General features: G+C 31.5%; 1 protein-coding gene across 1 annotated transcript; it reads left to right on the forward strand.

Moving 5' to 3' along the window:
• Nucleotides 1-485: 485 nt before the first annotated feature.
• Nucleotides 486-11,700, forward strand: LOC106764394 (CHD3-type chromatin-remodeling factor PICKLE). The gene is made up of 32 exons (XM_022782228.1): nt 486-632; nt 866-1,015; nt 1,176-1,310; nt 2,001-2,138; nt 2,222-2,376; nt 2,593-2,754; nt 3,093-3,313; nt 3,413-3,508; nt 3,623-3,759; nt 3,834-4,046; nt 4,166-4,273; nt 4,448-4,498; nt 4,572-4,671; nt 4,918-5,054; nt 5,184-5,293; nt 5,544-5,682; nt 5,984-6,153; nt 6,321-6,387; nt 6,462-6,584; nt 6,809-6,918; nt 6,998-7,079; nt 7,575-7,775; nt 7,909-8,023; nt 8,126-8,231; nt 8,330-8,404; nt 8,988-9,049; nt 9,386-9,462; nt 9,949-10,079; nt 10,315-10,669; nt 10,863-10,947; nt 11,053-11,126; nt 11,210-11,700. The coding sequence occupies exons 1-32, from the start codon at nt 486-488 to the stop codon at nt 11,354-11,356; spliced, it is 4,179 nt and encodes a 1,392-aa protein (XP_022637949.1). The 3' UTR covers nt 11,357-11,700.
• The last annotated feature ends 5,126 nt before the right edge of the window (nt 11,701-16,826 follow it).

Raw genomic sequence — 16,826 nt, forward strand, 5'->3', positions numbered from 1 at the left:
ATAACAAATTTTTCCTTTTAGAAAGTTGAAATGCATACAAGGGTTGATACGATATTGAAATGGTTGAACCTGATATTTATTTGTCTGATATGATACCAAAATGCTGAATCTATCTTGTTTCTGCTACTGTGTTCTATTATTTTTATTATATTATCGTAAATGACCTATCATTATTGTTTTGCCCTCCTCATTTCACTTGCGTTATTAAGAGGAATGAACTATAATCTTACTTTTGATGTAAAAGGAAATAAAAATGAGTTTTAACGTTTTCAACTTAAAATAGACACAAAATCCAATTTCTGTGCAACAACCTTAAATAATATGATGTGTTTCTGAGGATTTATTTTCAAAAAAATCATGGTTTTGGTATGATAAGATGTATTAAATGTATTTTTCTTACGATAGCAAGTTGTTTTAAATATTCTATTAATTATTCTGACGTTCTCTCTTAATTATGCATAAATTCTACATTTTTTTAGCAGAAAATGAGTAGTTCAATTCAGCTTCGTGAAAGATCTAGTTGCAGGCCTCATTATAATTTTGATGAGTCAGACGATGAAGATCAAGTTATTTTCCATGGAGAACATGGAAAATCTGCTGAAAACGATGTGAAAGTTAATGAAGATGATACTGTAAGTTAGTTCACATTTTTTTGTTACCAATTTTAATATGATTTAAGGCATTGTGGGAATTGCTCAATCAGTGATTGATAGTTAATGATATTTTGCTGTAAAGTTGTTGATAAATGAAAAAGATGTTTAGAATTCTTTGATGTGCTATTTTAAGTTCTTACCTTTTTTTCTTGGTATTATATATATTGTGTTATATGTTTCTGCATGCTTATGAGAAAAATCTATCTTAGCAGAATGTTGGTGGTTCGGTTGAAGGGCTTCCTGGAAGCTCCCGTCAAAAGAAACGTAAGAACATCATTGATGATTCAAACGTTTCAGTTGTTCTCCCTAGGAAACGAGGGAGACCGAGAAAAAACATTGCTAAAAGTGATAAAACTGATACAGTAAGTTGCTTCTTTCCTAAAATTTCAATATATTTCCTTGATTGGTGATAAATATAGAAGAAGTTTAACAGTTTTTGATATACTATTTGCTCCCTTAAGTTTTTGTTGGTTGATACAAAAAGTTGATCTGCTTGCTTATGAGAAAATTCTATCATTGCAGAATGTGAATAGTTTTGCTGATCGGCTTCGAGAAAGATCCACGAAGCCAAATTATATAGACGAAGATTTGGAAATTTTTCCTAGCAAACATGGGAAATCCAAAGAAAACATTATAAAATTTGAAAGAAGTGACACGGTAAGATGATTCTTTTTCTTTTTGGTTGACAATTCTAATGTTCTTTAAGTTATACTTTTACTTTGATATTATTAAAATAAATTTTAAAATACCAGAACAATAATCTATAAGTTTCTTTTAATTACCATGGCCACTAGCCCCCTTAGTTGCAAACTCTTCGGATGCTGCTTTAATTGTACCTTAAGACTGTTTTTAGTTTATAGAGATATCACTTAAATAAAGCTTTGCCTAGTGATTTGGCTGGTTTCTATATATAAGAAACCTCGTGTAATATATATATATATATATATATATATATATATTAAAATTTCAGACCACATCATTATGCTTATTCTATGTAATATATAATCTTGACTATGAATATTATGTAACTATGAAATGCCAACTGATGTTTTTGCGAAGAAAACATGTTATTAGAATTCATGACAAGTTTAGTAGGATAGCCAAGTACTACAGAAAACTCTAGTTTCTTTTTTCTTTCTAAACATTTTTTCAACCCTAAATTGTCAAGGTAGTAACCCAGTTTGCCATGATTTTCTTCCCATGGATAAAACATGTTTTTCATAAATGTTTGCTAACTGGGAATAGGTATTATCTGTGCTCATTTGATGTTGTAACTTAAAACAAGTAAATGTTTTAGTTTTACTCTTTCATCTCATGTTTTGACATTTCTTCCCTTGCCAATAATAGAAAGAGAATTCGTGTCAAGCTTGTGAAGAACAAGGTGAGCTTTTAAAATGTGAAACATGCACCTATTCTTTCCATTCTAGGTGTATAATCTCACCACTTAAAAGTCTCATTCCAGACAGTTGGAGGTGCCCTGAATGTGTAAGTCTATGATACCTTAAAAAAATGGAATGCTTGAGTGATGGCTTTATGACTGTACTTAAAATTTCTATTTGTTTTTGCAGGTTAGCCCACTCAGTGGCATTGATAAGATATTAGATTGTGAGATGCGTCCTGTGGTGGCTGCTGAAAGTGATGCACAGAATTTGGAGTCGAAACAAAATTCTGTCAAGCACTATCTTGTTAAGTGGAAGGGACTCTCATATTTGCACTGCACCTGGTAAATTCAATGATTATTTTGTTATTTGGCAACTCTATATTCCTTTCTTTGAATCTTGCAGTCCTGCAGTCTCTTATTGCACTACTACAGTTGTTATTTTGAATATTTGTTCATTAATTTCTCTTTCAAAACTGCATGTTGATTTTTTATTTGATCTTAATTTATTTACTTATTGATTTATTAGCTTTTCACCAGTTACAACTTTTTTCTCTATAGGGTTCCGGAAGGAGAGTTTTTGAAGGCTTTCAAGACTCAGCCAGGTCTAAAGATCAGAATAAACAGCCTCCATCGTCGTATCGAATCAGCCAAGAATTTCAATGAAGATTTTGTTGGCATTAGATCCGAATGGACTATGGTTGACAGAATAATTGCTTCCAGGTTCATCCATAAGAAACTTCCATCTTCCGAAGTGTGGACATGATATTGAACATTAAATTGAGTCAAATTAATTTATTCCATAATTTTACAGGAAAGAGTGCTGGTTAGGTTTGGTTCAAACTAGTTGTCACTAATTGTTTTCCTCACATTGCCGTTATTTCATCACCAAGCTTTAACACTAATGTTCTATCTCCTATATTTTAATATCACGTATTTGTTGTTGACTCATGAGAGATCATCGACACTGATCTATGCTGTTCAGTGGCTGAGTGTTTTGAAATTATTTATTTCTTGGAAAATTTAGACAAGGTCATGGAGTGTGTTGTGAAATGGTGCAGGGTAAACGACGATACCAATGAATATCTTGTCAAATGGAAAGACCTTCCATACGACGAGTGTCACTGGGAGCAGGAAACTGATATCTCTGCTTTCCAAGCAGAAATAGAAAGATTTAACAAATTTCAGTCCAGAACAAGGAAGGTTTTGGATGCTTCTGAATCAGAAAATCTGCAGAAAGAATTTCTGCAGTATGAAAGCAGCCCGGGGTTTCTTTCAGGGGGTATGTACTTTGATTATTCCAACAATAATATGCATCTTATTGTTTATTCAGATTTGGACTAACTTAATCAATTACTTTCATATTCATGCATAAATGAAGGTTCACTGCATCCATATCAACTTGAAGGATTGAATTTCTTACGATTTTCATGGTCCAAGCAAACCCATGTTATACTTGCTGATGAAATGGGACTTGGTACGTAATATCTGTTTATTTCCTTCTCTTATATTTGTCTCCCATCACTTTATTCTTAAGTTGGAGAGTTTGAAACAGCAGTGTCATCTTAGTGGCTGAGTTTTTCTTTTTCAGGAAAAACCATTCAGAGCATTGCTTTCTTGGCATCGCTCTTTGAAAGCAAAGTTTGTCCACATCTGGTCATTGCTCCGCTCTCAACGTTGAGAAACTGGGAGCGTGAATTTGCAACGTGGGCACCTCAGATGAATGTTGTAAGTATATGTGATTCCTTAGTTGTATTTCCATGTATGTGTTTATTCTTCTGAGTGGATGTTGGTTTGTGCAGGTTATGTATTTTGGATCTGCCAACGCTCGTAATTTGATACGAGAGTATGAGTTTTACTTTCCCAAGAACCAAAAGGGGTTCCAGGGAAAGAAATCTAAACAGCTTGTTGGTGAAACCAGACAAGGAAGAATAAAGTTTGATGTTCTTTTGACATCATATGAGATGATAAATTGTGATTTATCATCTCTGAAGCCCATTAAGTGGGAGTGCCTGGTACACTTCTGCTCATCATTGAAGTTCTAGAACCCTAAAAATGAATTTGTTATGCCTCTTGTTTTGATTTTTGCTTCTGTGAATAATGTGGAGAAATGGATTTCTATCTCTGAATGCAGATAGTTGATGAGGGTCACCGTCTGAAGAACAAGAACTCTAAATTGTTTTCTTCGTTGACCCAACTTTCCAGCAAACACCGTGTGCTTTTGACTGGAACTCCTCTTCAGGTTTAACCATTCTTCTGTGTATTGCTTTTGTTTTTGTTATAGTTCTGCATCAGCAATTCTTATATAAAGTGCATGACTAGCTTTTACTATTTTTTGGGTTGTGGTACATGCATTGAATATTTTCATTGGAAGTTGAAACCTATTTGACAGCACACCTTGTTCTATGCTTTTCAGAACAATTTGGATGAACTTTTTATGCTGATGCACTTCCTTGATGCTGGAAAGGTTTGTAGGAATATTTATATTTTAAGAATTATGATGAGGAAGTTTTATAATGATTTTGTTTGGGTTGTGGTAGTTTGGAAGTTTAGAGGGGTTTCAGGAAGAGTTTAAGGATATCAATAGAGAGGAGCAGATTCTGAGACTGCATAAAATGTTGGCACCGCATCTCTTGAGAAGTATACATCTATCCTTGTTCTTCAATAATTTGCATATTTAACATCATTTCAATGTTAGGATTATTTCCTATGCTCAACATTTGTTACCTAGTATTCATTCTATTGATTCAGTGTTTTTTCCCATGTCATTTTCTGTTGTCTCTTTTGTGTTCCTTGCATGGTCCAGTTATGTGATGATCTAGTCAGTTATTTTTTTATAAAATTGAATATTTAAAACACGGATTCAAATTTCTTATCGCATTGCAGGATTGAAGAAAGATGTGATGACAGAACTGCCTCCAAAAAAGGAACTTATTTTACGTGTTGAATTATCCAGCCTTCAGAAAGAATACTACAAGGCAATTCTGACTCGTAATTATCCGATATTAATCCGCCGAGCTGGTGTAAGATTCATCTTTTGATAAACATGAACTTTTTGAAGTTATATATATATATTAACTTAAACTTTATAAGAATGAAAATGAACGTGTCAGTAATATTGTTCTCATGTGTTTCGTATCCTTTTAATTCAGATTTCTCTTATCAACGTTGTTATGGAACTGCGTAAGCTCTGCTGCCATCCCTTTATGTTTGATGGACTTCAACCTGATCTCAATATTAACGATGAAAAAGCTCCAATTGAGTAAGCTCTTATTCTATATACTATCTGAGTGCCATTATCTGTTTGAAACATTGTTTTTTTTTTCTTAATCAAAACAAAGAAAGCTATAACTGCGTGTATCAATCATATGCATCATTCTTAATACAATTAAAAGAAAAGGAAATACAAAATTATCTAATTTTCTTGTGTTTAAAGTTATGAACATTGACATTTTTTGTTGGTTAATATTAAGGTTTTGTTACTATTATTTTCTTTCTTTTCTGTTTCATAGCTATTTGCTTGAATCCTGTGGGAAGTTACAACTGTTGGACAAGATGATGGTGAAACTGAAAGAGCAAGGTCATAGAGTCCTTATATATTCCCAATTTCAGAAAATGCTGGACTTGCTTGGAGATTACTGCTGTTACAGGGTAAGCCAGTTAGTTATACGACAGCATGCTATGACCTGATATAAAAGAGAAATCTTTTAGACTGTTTGTGGGTGGAAAATAAAATGAACTTGGCCTGAAGAAATTTACATGCATGGTTGTAGCAAGACTATTAAAATGGAATACGATTTACAAGAGAAAAATAATTAGCCCTGTCTACTTCCAATCTTCTAATGTATCCTAATTTACCTGAGTAGGTTGAAAAACTAGTTTCATGTAATTTTGTTTAGTTTGTGTTTTTTGTATGATATTGAATTTGTTTTCTTTGTCTTTTAAACATTAGAGTTGGCAATTTGAGAGGATAGATGGGAAGGTTGGAGGAGCTGAAAGACAAGTAAGGATAGATCGGTTTAATGCTGAAGATTCTTCAAGATTTTGTTTTCTTCTTTCTACAAGAGCTGGGGGATTAGGGATAAACCTTACTACAGCGGACACAGTCATTATATATGACAGGTGGAGCTTTACATTTTTCAACATTTCTTTTTCTAGATTACATATTCATTGTTCTTATCCTTTCTCTTTAAGCTGATTTGGTATCTGTGAAAGTTTTGTGTTGTTTATCGTGTATTTTAGTTCAATAATTTTTTCCTGCGACTTACTGATCCGACTGCCAACTACAGTGATTGGAATCCTCATGCTGACTTGCAAGCCATGGCCCGGTCGCACCGCCATGGACAAAAAAAGAAGGTTGGGGTTGTTTTTCATTAATATGTAGTTGATTATTGTTGACATGAAAGGTCTCAGTAGTTCTTCTGTTGTAGGTGATGATTTACAGGCTCATAGCAAGAGGAACCATTGAAGAACGGATGATTCAGATGACAAAGAAGAAAATGGTGTTAGAACACCTGGTTGTAGGGAGGCTACAGGCTGAAAACATTAAGCAGGTAAATTAAAAAGAAAGAAAGAAAGGAAAGGGGAGTGTTAAGTAACTAATTCCATTTCATACCAGTGTTTTGGTTTTGAGTATGAAGTATACAGCATTTTGTTGAACATATTAACATCAAATGTTGACTACTTTGAATTCCTGACGATGAGTTGAGCTATGTCCAATTAAAAATTAGTATTTATGAAGTTTTGATAGTAACTATTAATAACTTATTGTGAGTAGGAAGAGTTAGATGATCTCGTAAGATATGGCGCAGAGGAGTTGTTTGCTGATGAAAATGATGAAGCAAGCAAGTCTCGCCAGATTCATTATGATGATGATGCTATAGACAGGTAATAAAAAGCTTTGATTCNTGGTGTAAAGTATGGTTAAATTTCTAAGAATTTAATTTCATTTTCCTCTTTATAATAGATTGCTGGATCGTGATGGAGATGGAGGTNAAGATGCTGGTTTGGATGGTGAAGATGAAGATGGATTTCTTAAGGCTTTTAAGGTTTACTCTATCATATGATTTTGCATATGCTTTTGTGGTCCCACTCTTTGTTCTATATCAACTGCTTCACTTTCAAAAACTTTCAAAGACAAACTTGGATACGTATATCTCATTTAAAAGAAATTGGTAGCAGTCTATGCCTCTATAAGTTTGCATAAATTTGTAGTAGTCTATGCTTTTGTGATCTTTCAATTAAAATCCTTTTGATAGAGTTAGGCTCAAGAATTTCTTTATTCCATAAATAACTTCCACTTGTGGAAAACAAGTGCTTATGTCTGCTGATACTAAACAATAAATGTCATCTGTGTTTATTTCTGTTGATGCTAATAACTGGTCTAATTAAAAAGCACAACATTCTCATACATAAGTCATAACTGTCTTTTGTTGGAGGAGCATTCAACCTCTGTTACTTTTCATGTTCTTTTCATCTATAAATAATAGCTCAGAATCTTTCAGATTCTTTGCTTTACTGACTTAACATATTCTATGCTGAAGGTGGCAAATTTCGAATACATAGACGAAGTTAAGCCAGCAGAGGAGGTGGCACAAAAAGAATCAGAGGAGAATCAATTCTCTGCTGCCAATTTGAAGAAATCAGCTTACTGGGATGGCTTGTTGAAAATAGGATATGAACAGGGCAGAATTGAAGAACTAGATGCCTTAGGCAAAGGGAAGCGAACCCGCACCAAATGGCTGGTAAGTCATGCACGAGTTTTTGCTGCTAACAAGTATTCAATTGTTCTAATGCTGGTTTCGATTCCAATTAGTTGTGTATTTAAGGTTATATCTTGTTGATGATTTTCCCAATTCCCATATGATTTCTCTCTAGGGAGAAGGTTGTAGTACTTGGGGAGATTTAAGCTCAGATGATGAAAATTATAGTGAAGATGATTCAAATTCATTTGAGACTCCTACTCCTGCTAGAAGGGGAAAGAAAGTTCGTGGTACATATCAGTATTTACTTTTTCAATATTGATTGTTAACAGTGATGGAATTTTAATATCTGTCTTTGACTGTGATGTTAATTTTCTTTTACTCATTTACAGCAGAGAACCCAGGGCCACTTCCTTTAATGGAAGGTCAAGGAAAATCGTTGAAAGTACTTGGTTTTAGTCAAAATCAAAGGGCTGATTTTCTTCAAATTTTGATGAGGTTATATCCTGATTGTTGGTTATGGTCATGTATAGTCTCTTTTAACCTTGTTTCATACAAATATTTGTTGTTAATCTGATTTGGCGAATCAATTACAGGTTTGGGGTTGGTGATTATGATTGGAAACAGTTTGCTCCCAGGATGAAACACAAGAGTTATGAAGAAATCACGGAGTATTAATCTGACATTTTCCATTTACTTTTTGCATTATTTAATGCTGTGGTTGTTTTCAATGCTATTGATCTTGAAGCTTTTATTGTATCCCTTTTTCTTTGTGGGGGGAATTATATGACAATCGAACCCATATGAATACTAAAATTCTGGCATTTAATGATAAAAATATTGTGTATATGTATACTCAGGTAACAAAATAACAGTAACATGATAGTATTGCTTACTAGTTGATTGTTTCTGCATAATAACACTCGTGTGAACTGCATGTGAAGTTTCACTCAAAGCTAATTAATTCTCATGCAATTCCATCAAGTGTTTGCATTCCTTCTTGTGTGATTGTTTTCGTTGAAAACAGTCTGTCTAAAATAGCATTCATCGTTAAAGAAAGTAGTATTTTGAACCTTAAGGACAACCAATCAAATTTATGGTCTTCCATATTAGTATTTGACTTACAATTTACGTGCGTAAGTTTTTTTTATAATCTTATTACTTTTGACATATTTGAACATTATTTGATAATCTATTTATTGTCTTTATATAATCTTCATTACTTGTCTATAAATACTCATACCTTTTGAACAGGTATGGCATTCTTCTTTTGTCTCATATTTCAGAAGATATTACTGATTCACCAACATTCACAGGTACTAGATTCTTATTGCTCTGATATTTTGTCAGTTTCTTTCGTATTCTCCCGTGTGCTTTCAGTTTACTTATTTTCCCTCTCTGCTCGTTAGATTTCATGAGAAAGTTAAGAGTTTTGTGAAATCTTTGATATTTGATATCTGCTCAGTTCTTACAATGTTTTTTTGCCACTTGAGAAATACTTATTTACCACTAGATTACATATGAGGTTTATTCACATGAATTTTTTAACCAATCACATGACTTTTGAAGAAAAATAATCTTAACCATCCATGTATAGTTATATGATACAGAGTAATTTATAACTCTAAATACTGATTATAACGTGTCTTTAGATGGCGTTCCAAAGGAAGGACTTCGAATACAAGATGTCCTTGTAAGGATTTCACTTCTGATTATGATATCAGATAAAGTAAGTTCTTTCTTTATTTTTTTTTCGGATTCTAAGATTTTTATTGCTTGTATTTAGCATACTATTCGGGTATTATTTTTTTTGTTTTCGGATTCAATAGCATTATGATGATTAGGAACACGAATTAGTCTTGTTGTGAGGCTTTCTGTTGATGAAACTTCTTGACTTGTCAGGATTTAATCTCTAGCAACCACATTCTAGAAATGACGCGGGATAACAGAATTAATATTTCTCACCTTTTCCTATTGATCATGAATTGCTGAACAATATCATGTGAAAAAGTATATTCATTTAAACCTATGCATACATGGGAGTCTGTGATGACTATAATATTTCTACATATTTCCTTATTTTTTTAAAGTTAAATTAAAACTTCATTGCTTTTTCTGTTTTCTCTTTCGTGGAAAGGGTGGGGAGTATGTTTTGGAAGATAATTTTACCTCTAGCTGATGAATGTCTTCTTTATCTTTGAATGTGGGATGACAGGTGAAGTTTGTATCAGAAAATCCTGGAATTCAACTTTTTTCATCTGATGTCTTAATACGCTATCCACGTTTGAAGGGTACAAATTTCTGGAAGATGGAGCATGATTTAGTGTTACTGCAGGCCGTGTTGAAGTAAGTTTTAGTAGATAATTTTTCCCTGTCATTGTATCTGTCTTTGAAATGCCTCTCTATTCGAATTTAAACAATCTATTGTGAAAGATGTTCCAAGTTCCAACAGCATGTTATTGTACATTAATGTTGGTATTTCCATTTCATTTTACGATTTGTGAGACAGGAATTTTGGAAGAAGGTATTTTGCTGTGCTGTAATGGTGTAACTTTTATTAACTTGATTCTTTTCTGTTTAGGCATGGCTATGGAAGGTGGCATGATATTATTACGGATAAGGATCTGCAGATTCAGACGGTCATCTGTCAGGAGTTGAATATTGCAATTGCAGATGAAGCAGTTCAAGTACAGTCTGACTCACGAATGCTCCATGGTCCAAATAGTACAAATGGGGAGTGTAGCACGAGCTTCAACCAATCTAAGCAGAGTGATTTGTGTGGTTCTAGTGATCGTGGGAAGCAAATCCAGTCACATCATGAATCCGCCACGAGGGATCAGAATAAACAAATCAAGAGAGCACATATTGAGTTTATCAAGAGAAGGCTTCGTCTCTTGGAAAAAGGTCTCATCGCTGAGTACCAGAATGAACGCTTTGTAAGTGCATTAGGTTCCATGCTACACAACTTATATTCTAATGCTGAAGTTTCTTTCTGTTTGGATTTCGTGGATTCAACCTCAAAATTTATGTTGATCATGCTTATCAGTTAGTTGTGTTGGATGGAGTTGAGTCTTAAGTCCAAATTCTAAAAACTTTCTTGCCTTCTGACTACCTTATGAACTTCTGCAGAGTGAACTCAAAGCACAGGAGGAAAAAAAGAAACTAGATGAAGGCAACTCCACGCGTGTTAATGTGAACAAGTATATAGTTAAAGGCAAGTCCATATTCTGTTTTGGAATAATTCTTTTACTATAATTTCTTGCTGCTATCTGCATGCCCAAGACAAAGAATTGATGTTAGCTCTTCCACTTTTCTGCAGATACAGATGAACTGTATTATTACTTATATGATTTTGATGCAGATCGTATGCAACTACTGTCTCTTTACAATGAGGTAGAAATACATTTGTTTCACTGCGTGATGTAACAGTTTTATGCTGAGTATGTTATCAACTATCTATTCCTTTATATTGGCAGATGTGCCAGACTGTGGAGGGCAGCGCCGCCGGTTTAGCAGAAAATGCAACAGAACAGCAACAACAAAAAGCTATTAAGAACTTGGGTCAAATCCAAAGCATTTGTGCAGATTTCTATGAAATTCTGCGTTATGAGACACCGGAGTGAGAAAATTTTCTATAACAGATTAAATACATTATCACAGACTGGAGTTGATGGCCCTGAAGAAGTTAAATGCAAAGCTAAAGATTTGTTTATGGAGTTTTGTACAGGAATTGTTGTATTAACATTAATGGCCAAACAGAAATTTGTTGTACTTTGATTGTATAGAGGATGTGATATTCTTTGAGGACTAAAATACAACACCTTGTGGACAGATATTTGTTGTACTTTGTAACATGCAAAACTCAGATCTCATTGTTTATTGGATTCATAATGCAGAAATATTGATTATAGACTTGTGTTCTAGAGAGACCTCTTAATCCAACAGTATAGATTGAAAGTTGTAATCACCACTCCATCGACTCTTTGTAGCAAACTAAGCTTTGGATATCACATGATTCAATAATTCATTATAAGACTAATTATGGAACTTTACATGTTCTTTGTGATGAAAAAAGTGCTTAGCAAAAGCCTACAAGTTCATCACATTCCTTTTCAGGATACATGTGCAAAGAAAAATGCTGGTGTGGATGTTTCCTTTTCATATGCATCACAAAATGATTGTAATATTGATTTTCAATTTCGTTACTTAACATTAAGAATTCTTTTTATGTTAAGTAATAAAATTGAAATCTCTCATTGACAGTTCAAAGTGACTAAAAAATGAAGAATTATAAAAAAGAGAGTCAATATACGGTCGGTGGTCATTGAATGGAATGTCTTTCATTTTAAAGATGTCTTATCTTGTCCCTTTGTTACATTGTTTGTGTCTCATCTTTTTCTCTCCATCGATGAAATAATTTATAAAAATAGAAGCATTGAACGTTATGGTCATTAGTTACCATCCGCTCATAAAGTAGATAGAGTTTCACAAAGAATGTCTATTCTCCATTATGAATAGATGTCTGTTTAATATCATGTTTGGAACAATCTTCTTTTTATAAACATTTTTATTAGAAATAAATAAATAAAAATTATATTCCGAAGAACTTGACGAAATGGTGGTTTCTATAAATTTACTAGCTCGTCTATAAAAACCATAATTTTATAGTAAATAAATAAATTGATTTCATTTTTTATTTTGCTCTCATAAAAATATTTTTGATAACATGACTAACTAGAGGATAGTGTGTGCGCGAGTGCTGTATACGACATAAGTAAACTGTAAGAAGTTTTAGTTGGTTATGATGACTTCAACCTAATTAACATTAATAAGTGGATTAGTTTTTTTATTATTATAAGAAGTGAAGATAGCAGAGGAAATTGCTCATTTAAAAAGTAATTGAATCTCATTACTTCTCAACTTATCGTAGAACTTTATAATTAATATCATCGTTTATAATATATTTTATCTTTCTCCTAATAAAATATTGTTACTTCTCTCTTTAATTTTTTTAATAATATCTTTTCATATTAATTTATTTATTTATGTTTAATTATTTTAATATAATATGTTTAAAAAATTAGTGGTAATCACATCAAATTAAAACTTATAAGTAAATAAAACAAAGAAGTCATATAAAGCATTAGAGACTTGTAGAAGAATAGAGAAATCAAATAAGTCTTTACGACTTTTTCACATGCTGAAGTTGTCAACACAAATACAATTTCATCTTTTATAATAAGAAAATAAATTAATTTACTGATTAATGTTAATCAAGCGGAAGTTATTATAATTATTCACAACTTCTTCCAGTTTACTGAAGTGGTATATGGTACATACAACTTTTTAATGAAGTGTACGACTTTTTGATATTGGTAATTTGTTTTAAATGTTGCCCATTCTCATAATTAAGAAAGCTAATTATACCAAATGAGTAAAGAAAGATATATATATATATATATATATATATATATAATAAAGATATTATAGGAGGGTTAGGCCAAAGTTCATGAAACACCAAAAAGCCGAATAGACACTTAAGTTATTTTATATTAATAACAAGCCAAATCTATTTCTAAAAGCATCTTTCCTATAAGTAGTAGGGAATGAGGGAACTATGTAAACATAATGTAAGGATTATTTCCAATTGTTGGCAAGACTATTATCGCACCTATTATCTTCTTTATAAAGAGCTCAATGTTAACTTCTTAGAAAGCATATTAAGTCGTACAAGTAGTAATTAGTAAGATTACATATCATTTTTCTAAAACCAAATAATCGTGTAACTAATAACTAATCTAAACTAAATAATATTTCATAATTTTGATTTTGTACAAGAAAGTAAATTTATGTATAAATTATAAAGATAAACTTTGAAAATTTATCATGTTTAGAAAATGGAAAAGGGTACAAAATGACATAGACCGGTAACGTTAGGATTAGATTTCAACACAATCTCACTTTCATGCATTTTGATTTTCCAAAATCTCTAATAGACTTATAAGTTATCTAGGTACAAACAAAGTCCTACATTGTATAAAATAAGAGATGAATATGAGTTATATACACATAAAATATCTTCATTGATAAGAGATTTTTTAGAGTAATACTAAAAAAATCGTGAGAACTTGATCCAAATCACTATAGAATAATTTTTGCTAGTAAAAGATAACTCAAATAATAATAAAAATTAACATTACCACTCAAGAGATAGATTTTCATAACAATTTTGATAAACGTATCACATATGCACCTTAAATAAGGGTTAAAATTGTGGAGAGGTCTGTGTAATCTCTTTTTATTTTTTTCTATTTGGTATAATATGTATATATGGTTGTAATGGATTAGAGCATCTCTGTTCCTATAATATTCATTTTTCCTACCAAAAAAATTGGTGCTAACTAATTTTTTTTAATAAATAAATATATATTTGTGTTAGTGTTCGCTTAATATTGAACATTAATTAATAAAGTCAACTTAGTCAACTATTTTTAATTTTTTAATAAATAAAAATATTTATGTTAACTAAAATAAATGTTAAATATAAATAAGGTAATTAACCTTCACCAAATTGATGTTAATTTATTTACTTTTAGCATTTATATTTATTTATGTAAGTGTAGACTAAATAGATACTAATTATCAATTAATAGGATTCATAAATTATTTTTAATCTAAATATTTAAATTTAAATATGATAATTTTTCTCTCACTTTTTATATAAATCTTTTTATACAAATGTCTTTCATCTATATTCATCTCGTTTACTCAATTCATATCTTTCCTTTACACATATATTTCCTTTATTCTCACTAATCTCCTTCACGCACACTCATTTTTTTTCCATCCATACTTATCTCTTTCATCTATATATATTTTGTTTATCCATACTTTTCTTTTTATTTCCTTCACCCACAACATTCTTTTGTATACTTTTCGATATGTATTTTACTTTGTCAAAGATAGAGAGATTGTACAATAATTTTTTTTTTAAATTATCATTAGCATTATCTAAACCGATATAAACTAAGTTAATATTAAAAATAATTTATTTTAATGTATATTTAATTGATGTTAAATTAAATAAATATTAAAATAAAAAATAATCATTAGTATTGTTTGGTTGCACAAAAATATTCTTTGATGCATATAACTATTTTACATTCAATATTATTCTTTCTTACTTTTTATTTTCTTCTTTCTTGAAAAATATAAAACTTTACACTTTCATAATCATTTTAATCTTATACTCTGTATTAAATAACTGTAAAAATATATCATGATACCGTTGCTCATTTAAAAACTATTGATGAATTATAATCTTGTCTTAACATTTTCAAAGTTGACACAAATAAAATAATCTTCATAATTTTAGAGTTCATTGTAGGGGTGACACAGAACCGAAACTATGAGATAATTAGTGTCAGTTTTGACCTATAATCTCAACACTAACTATATATTCTCTTGTGTGATGGTGATGTACTCATATATGAAAGATATTAGTATGCTTGGACGAGCATGGACTCCAAAAGGTATGTTGAGAGAATAAATTCGCAGCATTCAAACAGAACACACGTTCGATTAATTAAGGCTTAAGAATAATGGTAGTTTCAACTTAACGCAAGAATGAAAACTTACTCCTCTAGCTTGGCATCTTCGTAAAACCTAGGGATATTATAATGCATATATGATGAGAATATAAGACAACCAAATAACAATAGAGAATTATGAGGATCGCTAATTTAAATATATACTTGATTTAAGCATCAATAACGTACGCTTTGATTCCACGATTGTAGATAAAAAATGTGGCTATGTATGAGGACATAGTAGTGCATTTCAATCTATAAATATTTAATCTCATATTTATTTTAAATTTATTCTAGTTTTAACTTTTTCATACATTATTTAATTTTATTAAGTACATAAACACGTATCAAGGCAATGCCAGATGAAACTATATGAATGACAAAGAAATGAAGGATGAGTAAAAGTACATACTTTATAAAACAAAAACTAAAAACCAGGGAAAAAAACAATATGTTTATAGGGTAAGTATAAAGACAATGCTACTAAAATTCAAACTTCTTTTAATCATGTTTTTAAAATTCAAACTTTAAACTCACTAACAACAATACGTTTGCTACATAGATTTTCAAAACCAAAAAGGTCACATACATTCTCTAATTTAAAAAGTCTGTCTCCAAATTTGTCATAGGTTTCTGTCTAACATTAATTTGATGAGTAGAGATGAAAACAATGTTTTCTTACTTTGTCAAAATGTTCCAATACATGACAAAATCTTAAATGAGGAATTATATAGATGATGCATGCATGGTGAATCCAGGTATATAGAATTGTTAAAAAATAACTTTAAACTTAACTTAATTCTATAAAATCGGTTTGTAAGGTGAAGTTTACATCTACTTATATATTATAAATGTCTTTATTTCTAGTCGATGTGAGATTTCCAACCAGAATAAGTTATAACAGTTTGAAAGCATGTGTGAATGTGAAGTTGTATGGTTGTTGAAATAGCAAAGTAAAGGATTGCATGGCATGGAAGGTGAATAATGGGAGTGTTATATAAATTATTGGAAGAGAGGGAAAAGAAGAGTTGGCATATGAGAGGATAGAGATTAGAGAAATTAAGAAAAAGAAAGTGTAAAGCTAAGTAGCTGGAAATGAGGGAAATGCTGTTAAAGTGAGGGACAAGAAGACAAGGCCTGGGCTTGAAATGCACGCATGCTTTGCCTACTAACAGCAATTTCCCTACTCACCATAACCTAAAACCTCTCTATCTCAGACACGCCAACCTGTTTTCCAACCTTTTCCTTTCTTTCGACTCACTAACACAATGTTTTCCTTCCCTTTTTCTTTATTGCATCCCTTTTCTTATTGCCATTCTTTTCTGTGACCTTTATCAATCTTTGTGTACACATTATACAACCTCTGTCTTTTTCCAACGAACCACCTAAAGTGCCTACTCACCCTTCCAATCTCCATCTCTCATTCTTTTATATAATTCTTACACTCCCCACATTCACCACAACATATAAACTTCTTCCACAATCAACAACCATCACCATTCTT

Source organism: Vigna radiata, chromosome 6 (assembly GCF_000741045.1).
Source record: "Vigna radiata var. radiata cultivar VC1973A chromosome 6, Vradiata_ver6, whole genome shotgun sequence".
NCBI classification, from domain to species: Eukaryota; Viridiplantae; Streptophyta; class Magnoliopsida; order Fabales; family Fabaceae; genus Vigna; species Vigna radiata.